We start from the raw sequence: 8,781 nt of genomic DNA, 5'->3' as shown, positions 1-8,781 counted from the left end.
ACAGTAAAGAGTTTTTGGGGCAGTCCCTGCTGAAGCCTGTAAGTCGCCGTCCCTGGGATGCTATAAGTGAGCTAGAAAGTTTTAACAAGGAGCTGCAAGGGCAGGAGGAGAGCACGAGCAGTGAAGATGATTCGGAAAGTGCTGTGGCTTCTCCGCACACAGGTGCCCTTACGCAGAGGAGGGCATCCAGAAATGAGAAGTTGAACCAAGAGCCAAAACAGGGTGGGAAATCAGAAATGGTTGTGCCAGAGGTTACTGTATTTAAGTCAGGAAGAGTTAAAAGTAAGTCTGAAAGTTGGAGTGTGGGGACAGAGCATGGTGGTGAGCCAGGCTGTGTTGGCTCTCGAGGCTCCTCGCAGCCAGGAGGGAGCAGTGAAGGAGTCGGGCCAGCAGATGGAAGTCTGATAACAGAAATGAGGATGGAGGAAGCCAAGAGCAGAACAAGCAAGCAGCCAGTTCACGTGGGCCCTCTGAAGAGAGTTTTGTCCAGTAGCTCAAGCAGTTCATGTCACAGTAATCCTTTCAATAACCCGGTCTTACAGGAGATGAGTGAAGACCAAAATTACCTAGACTTTGTTAAAATGAGCAAAGGTGCAAGCCCCACAAATTATACAGTATTAGAGAGAGGCTCGGTAGTACGCTTGTCACTAACAAAGAGGAACCAAGGGTGCTCAGAGCCAGATTTGAGGTCAGTGGGACTTGATGTAGCCCCAGAACCTGGTGCTAACAATTCTGATCACTCTTCAAATGTAAATGCAGTGGAAATCCCTGTGAATGAGTCATTGCAGGCAAGAGCTGCAAGAATTTTAGGTATAGATATAGCAGTGGAGTCTCTCCTTCCAGATGACCATGCTGGGCCCCACCCAGGCACCAGCCCTACAAGCAGTGCCCAGGACTTTGAGTCATCAGTGGGGAGGACAGTAAATGACAAAGAAGGAAAAAAAGATAGTTCTTATGAAGGCAGACGAAAGTGTGGCTGGACAGAGAGCGCTCTCTTTGTTGGAGCGGGAGGCTCATCTTTATACCCTGATGAATGCAAGACCACTCACCATGAAGCCAGCGCTAAAACGCTGGTAGCTGAGCAAGTTCCTGAGCAACCTGTGACTCCCAGCCAAGGTGAGGACCAAAACTTGTTTTGCAAGTCGGCTGTGTATCAGCATTCAGAAAAGAGAGGGAGAAGCACCTCGAAAGTGATAGAGACACTCCAAGGCAAGCTCACTTCTCCACCGAGCCGGACTGCCATGGATCGCTTAGTGCGAATGAAAGAAGTCGACTCTGTGTCCCGGATGAGACGTCTAAGCATTAAGAGCGCAGACTTGGGAGAGGAGGTGGATGAGGAGAAGCTGTTGAGGGTACAAGAGGAGAGAGGAAGCAAACTGGCAAGCTCAGGGGCTGTTTCCAAGTGTGTTCTCTCTCTCAGTGAAAATGGATATATAGGTGGAATGGACAAGAAGAAGATCAACAGAGATTTTTCTTTAGGTAAGACCCTATTATGGGAGATCCAAGTGGGTACTGTTTCCTTATGTAATGGGCGTGATCAGTTTGCTTATGCCCACATAATGCTGCTCAAATAGTAACAGGCTGTAGGTGGTACTACCCCCATCTGGCTGCCACCCCCTTTTCTCTCCTTGTGGAAGAGACAACGTAAGTGTTCTATGATCCCATTTTAGGAAAAGATACTGTAAAACTCACTTGTGATACTGAAACTCATTTCCAGAGACTGGACGGCTCCCTAAAGTCTTAACCTCTGTCTAATTTTTTCAGGGAACAGACAACTTCAAACAGCAGAGTTCAAAGATAGTCACTCTAGTGCCAGTGTTTGGGAACACATGGTGATTTAATCATAGCCTCTCCTTGAATACCCATTTTCCCTCTCTAATGCTTAAGTAGACGCATACTGTATCACAGTTCAGAAGAAACTAAAAATAAAAATCTGATGTTCTTCCATGAAGCTGCTGGGAAATGGCCACATTAAGGGGCTTGGAAAATTCTCTCTCTTTCATGAATATATTCCAGATCAGATGTCAGATGTTGAGAATAACTGTTATCCCCAGGTCAAATGGAAAGTTGACTTTTTCAGTGAACACCTTTTTTTTTTTTTTCATTTTTCCTCATCTCTCAGAAGTATATAAACTTGTGTAGTCCATATGCATCCCCAAAGTAACATGAGCTGTTCTCTCTCTGAAACAGTTTTCATATGGCATTCTGTTGAACAACTGAAAATCAGTTGTTGCCATAGATCTACAATCTCCCAGGCCACCTGTCTAGTCCATTAAATTAATTGGAGTGAGCAAATGTATGGTGTGAAAGTTGTTAAATTAATATTAATCTCCTCCTTCCTTTTTCCATCCTCTCTGTAACAGCTGACACTCTACCTTGAAATCTGCACAGGTTACTCATTAAACCTCATTGATATAAATCTGTTCACAGTTTTGCAGTACAGAGAGACTGACTGAAATTAAATGGAGTATCCTTTAAAGTGGATTTATTTATTTCTATCTGAAGAGAAATATTTGTATGAGTTCTAAATACTGGCTCTTGCAGTCTTGCAGCCTTTCCCTTCGTGTCTTTTTCTGCATCCTACAGCTCTGTGTCTCTTTCTGCTCTGAACTGTATTTCTCTAGGCCGGATTTTCTAAACAGGCTGATTCAGCTTCCTTGTACCCATCAGGTCTAGTATGCCCCACATGCATTTCATATGCTTTCCTCCCTTGGGGTTTCTGCTGGAGTGAAGAAAATAACTGTTGTGGTGACATGACTTCAGGGATGTATCAAAACAGATTGTGTGTGTTTTATTGGAGAGTTATTCCACAGTAAATTAGGTCTAAATTTATTCTCTTGCTGACAATGCCAGGCTTGTATTCTGCAGTGTGTTCCCACTGCAGCAGTTCCCGCGCAGACGTAACAGCCCTGCCCGTGTCTGGACAGCGTGGATGTCCCATCCTGCTGCACACACCCAGCACCACAGGGTAACACACACTCACATGGGCTGGGCCAGCATTGGCTCCACTGGCCTCTTCCCATCCAAAGAGACCTCGATTTGTTGATGGCCACAAGCCCTTCACCTCACCTTAACGGGGCAGGACTGAAGAATCATGCCTGTGGAAGGCCTGATGTTATGTCTTCCTCCGTTAACTCTCGCTCCAACTTCCAGACTAGCTCACTGGTACCATTGAAAGACAAAATGAGAATTAATCCTGTAAAACCATTGTATTTGTTGCTTTTTAAGAGTAAATTTTGCTAAAGACCATTCTCTTTGGAGTGAGGTAGAATAATGTTAACCTTATATTTGCAGACTGGGCCCATTGCAGAAACAGGCTTTCACATGTATCATGCAGCTTGGTAGACAAACAGTCATCTCAGAGTAAGAGTTCTGCCAAAACTCAGTGCGAGAAACTCATTTTACTATGCAAATACTGCCATTAGAGGAACGTCTCCAAATGTTCCCAAATGCACTAGATGTCTTTTCTCCTTTGCTGTTTGAAGACTGCTTCCTTGAGGCTGCTGATCTGTCTTTGCTCCTGTAGGGAGCATTTCAAATGAGCTGAACCAATGCTGAATAAACATTTCTGTATCAGTGCTAGAACTCCAGTGTTTGTCCCCCCAGAAGTGTGACATAGGCTGGCAGTTTGGCCCGTTTGTGTCCTTGGTCTAGGTGCTGAGGGTGTGGGTAAGCTTTCAAGGAACAAACTGAGCCATGCAGAGGCTCCATGTCTTGTGGCCTGATTTTGTCACAACCCCCCTCCCTGAAACAGTGAGCACCTGCAATCTTATGGGGAGTTCTGTTAGCGTGAATGTGTCTGGCCTTAGGAACATCAGGTTTCTGAAATGTGAATACATTTTTTTTTTATTCTTACGTCAGCCTCTCACAGAACAGTTCAGAATTTCTGTATGTTCTAGCAGTTTAGATGACAAAATATTCACAACTGAAAAAATGTTACTGCTTTAGAGGCATCTTCCCACACCATCAGTGCATTAAGCTTAGAAAGATGCAGCGTTACCCTGGAACACACTTACCCTCAAAAACTTGTTTTCTCTTGATTTTTTTGCATTCATGTGGTGTCTGTTCTTGAAGTTTGGAAATACCAGAAGAGGGTGAATAGTGATAAGCAGTTCTGAAAACAAAGGTGTTGCTAGCACAGATTCCTTTCTTGGCTGGTCTAACAATTTGAGGAGAGTGGGCAAGAGAAGTGATAAAGGATCCTGCACCAGGAGTCCACCCACTGGGGCCAAATCCAGAAGTTCTTTCTCAGCCAGTTCCCCTTGATATGAGTCTGGATGCTGCAGATGGACACTTGCACACAGGAGCAAAGATTTCCCTCAGAGGATTTTTATGCTTGTTTGAATGAAGACATTCACTCACATCAACATAAAAATCCTGAGGGTGAACGTTTTACTCCAAAGTGTGATATTTATGTGTGCAACTATTTTCATCCTCAACTGCTTAAATGCGAGTGCTGTGGGCGTACAGCCTGCGGGAGGGACGTTTAAGGTTAGCACAGATACCCAGGTTGCATAAGACCAGCAAGTAGCACACGGCAGCATGGGCTGCAGTGCTGGCGCGTCCAGGCCCCTGTGTGCCTACAGACCCCTCCATAGGTAGCCCCGGTTCCTCCATGCCATGACCATGCATCCTGAGGAGCCTAGAGTAAGCCAGATGTGTGCATCATGGCACAGGGCAGGCAGATCTCACAAGGCAAAGCTCTTTCATTGCAATCCTATCCCAGAGTCATAAGGGTGAAGGAAAATGCTCGTATCTGCTCAATTCATGGTCAATGTTGGGATAAATCCAATAAAAAAATCTAATAGAAGAGTGTCCATGGGGCTTCAGGAAAAGAGAAACAAGGTGTGGTCTGTCCTGTGAACTGACAAGAGGTAGACTGAAAATGAAGACCAATGTTAGTAAGCCAGTTCCGTGCTTTAGTGAATAATGTTCAAAACATGAGCTGCAGTTTTGCAGACTGAAGCGAGACAGTCTAAGCATGGTGATGTAACACAGCTGTGCTCTCCTGTATCCTGTTGAATTAATCTGAACCCAAGGATTTGCAACTGAATGAAAAGACCCTGATGGCATCATCACTTCTTCAGCCTGCCTTAAACACCCTGCTAGGATGCTTTTACTTTTCTTTAGTGTTCAGTAACAGGGGGGCAAATCTTATATCTTTCTTTCCCTGTCAAAGAATCTGAAAACTAGAAGCAATCACTTAGCATTCAGTGCTCTTGTTCCTGCCTACCCAAGGCTTCACAAATTCCATCTCCATGCATTTTGCCCAAGTTGCTCACAAATTACACTGGTGTAAATACAGAATTTGGGTCAAGAATGTATCTCTAAGGCTGTAAGTCCAGTACTGGCTTCTTTTTTTTTAATAAAAACTAGGGGAAAGGTGTCTCATTTCTGCAGCTAGAAATGTTGAATAGACTTCTCAATACATTATTAATAGTGTTTTCTTGGTTTTTTTCAGATACGTATGACCCCACCAAAGTTGAAAAGGTGTGAGATGAAAGAAGAGAAGAATAGAGAGATTTCTGCTCTACTAAGAATGTTTCACAGATTTTTTTCTGGGTGCTTTTTGTTTGTTTTTTGTTCTTTGATGCTTGGAAATTGCCTCCATTTGTGGTGTTCATGGTGTACTGATAATGCGTTTACCACTGCCACTAGGAATTAGCTATTCATATCTGAAACCGTTGTGGAGACCACAGAAAAATCTGACTTCTACATTGGAACCATCTGGCTTTGTAGCATTAAGACTTAATACCTACTGTTGGCAAAGAGTTTTTATCTGAAATCTATTTCAGTCTTCAGTGAGGATGATGAAATGCATGAAGTGAGACTTTTGAGCTTACTCTTTAGTGTAAATGTAAACGTGGGAGATTAGTGAAATGATTTTTAAAAGAATGTGAATTTATAAGCTAAACTTCTAAGTATCTACAGTCTAAACTTTGTTTAATTTAAGGGATTTTTGGCCATAAGTAGAAAGTGCTGCTGCACTACATGGGGAAAGGAATGTGAGAGAATGGTAGCGAAGACCGATTGTGAAATTATTTCTGACTTCCAGAGTTTGAATTTACTCGGATAACTTACTTGCCACCTAGAGAGAAGAAAAGCAAAAACCCCAAAGCTTCTAAAAGATGAAAGACTTTTGTAGTACAGTGTACAGTACGTGTAATTATAGTAGCTGGCAACTAGTGTTTCAAACCAATGCAAAGTATACCACTGGCTGTTTTGCACTCAGTATTACCTATTTTTGTTTTGCTGTTTAGAAATTCTTTATATGAAAGAATAGTAGCTGGTTAAAATAGCCCATTTTAATAAAGTAACTATATTTCTTGTTACAGAATACTATCTATTTTTCTACGATGTAAACAATTGCTAACAAGTGGCAAGTATAAAGAAGTATTATTATTATTATTATATTTTAAGAAGACTTATCCCTCTGAGTGAAGGTGCCCCAAGCAGATTTCACTTGTATGTCTTAATGCACACTCCATATTGCCACATACTCAGTAGTGCTACCTTGTTTTGTCCTGAAAAGAGCCATCTATGTATGTGTGTATGTATGTAGTACAGGGTTAATTTCTTTTTTTTCCCCATTCAACCTTTGGATCGTTCTTCTTGAAGCTACTTTCTGAAACACAGCTGAGAACTGTCCAGACTGGTGTTGCTGCCATTACATTCCAGTGACAGTAATTACCAAAAAAGTGGGTTTGCATCTTTGTCCCAGTGTTTCTGAGCAGCTCAGAAAAATATCTGGTTGCTTTCTTTTACTTTGTTCCCTTTTACAGCTTATGGGTTTGGATTAGGCCAGTGTATAAAAATAAACAAAACTGGGTTTAATTCTTCCCTGAAGTCAACTGATGTTGCTGGGGAGGAGTTCAGGTGTCTTCTTGATGGCATTTAAATATATGGCTTTAAGTGTATTTTATCTGCACACACAAATGCATGAATTACAGAGTTCATAATAAAGCCTATGCATTCTGCTCTTTGATACTGAATTAGCCTGCATAATATCTGTGTCTTTACAGCCTTTATGTCCACTCTTGTGTGTTTTTTTGTAAGTACCTGTGTACTAACGTTCTTCTGATAACTTGTTCATGTACTTCACCAGCCTATTCTACTGGCCTTTTCTGGGTTTTGTCATAATTTTATTTTTTAAAATCTTCTAATTTCTTGAAATATTTTTTTCCTAAATCTGTAATTTGGAAAGAACAACGGGGAAAAACACTCATCCTGTGTTTTGGCAGCAAGAACTTCTTGTCTGTAACACATGATTCTGTTACATATGGATTATTTAAAGCTTGTTTGAAAAGAAAATGTGGTGTATAATTTATTTTATTAACTCTTGTGCTTGCTGTGTAGCAATACTTGTTGACAAACTGTTCCCACCACTCTTACTATATCCACCTTTCTTCATCACTATCTAGGACATCTGGGGGCTAGGAAATAGCTCCATAATATGTTCCCACCCTCTCCCCTCCTCATTCCAATTCTGCCCATAAAAAAACAGTTCTTAAAAAGAACTGCTGCAACTCTCACCATCCCACTTACTAGTAAAGCTGAAATGCCTGGCAATAACTTGAAAGTTTTAATTTATCCTTGACTTCTGGAGAACTGTAAATTGTTCCATGTAACCAGTCCTGCTACCTTCAGTTCTTGTCTCTGTGGAACAAGAGTTTTCTGTGCATTTTATTTTCTTCTGATGGGGAGGGGGTTAATTGATTCTGCAACCTGTCTGTTTCATCAGTCATGTCAAGTAATTACTTTTCCAATACACATAAACAGCCAAGAAGGAAGCAACAATAGTGTGGGGAAGGCTTTATTGGCTAAGAATGAGAAACTAAAACCTAGAAAGTTAGTAAGCTTTTTTTTTGTGTGTGTGTTAGTAGGGGATTGACCAGTGGATGAAAGACTAGAGTTAGTAGTGCTTTAAAAATGGTGTATTCCTCAAACAGCACTGGTTGTTTCATTTGATACTATGCCACTGACAAGTAAGAAATACATGGAGTGCAGTTTTATGAATGAATGTGCCGCAGTGTTTCTACAGTACCTGTGCCATAATTAAAATGTCAGCTATCGGAATGGGCTGGATGGTACCACAGCTGAACACCTTTACAGGAACCTTTTGTCAGTTGCAAGCAGTAGTCAACAGAAAGTTCCTTTTACACCAGATGTTGTTAAAAACCAGTAAATGGTGACTTTCAGTGCCTGTCTCAATGGCTGCATAAAGCTGCCACTGGTAATGGCAGTGGCAGAAGCTCAGGGCTGAGCAGAGCTGGAGGATGTGGCAGTCTGCTTTCAGCGCCTCCTGCAATGCAGCCGTGTGGCTGCAGAGCAGCAGCTGAGAACTGCACATTTATCTTCATTCTCTGGAGGAAGAGCAGAGCTAGAACCTCAGAAAGCGCGTTGTTACAAGTGGTTGTGTATTCAGCTTGTGCTGCTGCTGCAGCTGGGGCTGGATGAAAGGTTATCAAAGTGCTTGGTTGGGAAGATACTGGTTTCACAAGCATTCACAGTAATTAATGCAAAAACCCATGTCTGGTTTATACATTTCAAAAATGTTTAATAGGGAGATTCCTCCGGCGATGGATAGCTAAATAGGGCCTGCTGTCTCCTTCCAGTTCCACTGCTGAAATCCAGAATGGAGAGTCGGCCTGAGGGGTTACTGACAGTAGCAGCAGCTGGCGGCAGCGCTAAGGTACCAGGAAGATAAAAAACGAACACAAAGTTTCAGGATTTTCTCTTCTGTCTGAGAAGGCAGAGTCACCCCGAGCCGCGGGGCCGCCC

The 8,781-nt window shown here is 42.4% G+C and overlaps 1 protein-coding gene across 1 annotated transcript in view; it reads left to right on the top strand.

Annotated features, from left to right (window-relative positions):
* The window catches only part of KIAA1462 (KIAA1462 ortholog), a 15,129-nt gene extending 9,248 nt beyond the window's left edge, over positions 1-5,881 (top strand). The window contains exons 3-4 of the mRNA XM_010085090.1: positions 13-1,479; positions 5,462-5,881. Coding sequence (XP_010083392.1) covers positions 13-1,479; positions 5,462-5,496 — 1,502 coding nt within the window. The 3' untranslated portion in view covers positions 5,497-5,881. The remainder of the gene's footprint in view (positions 1-12; positions 1,480-5,461) is intronic.
* The last annotated feature ends 2,900 nt before the right edge of the window (positions 5,882-8,781 follow it).

The sequence above is a fragment of the Pterocles gutturalis genome, unplaced genomic scaffold (genome assembly GCF_000699245.1).
Source record: "Pterocles gutturalis isolate BGI_N339 unplaced genomic scaffold, ASM69924v1 scaffold33165, whole genome shotgun sequence".
In the NCBI taxonomy this organism is placed as follows: domain Eukaryota; kingdom Metazoa; phylum Chordata; class Aves; order Pterocliformes; family Pteroclidae; genus Pterocles; species Pterocles gutturalis.
Note: the sequence above shows the minus strand (reverse complement) of the source record. Positions and strands in the feature narration are given on the sequence as shown.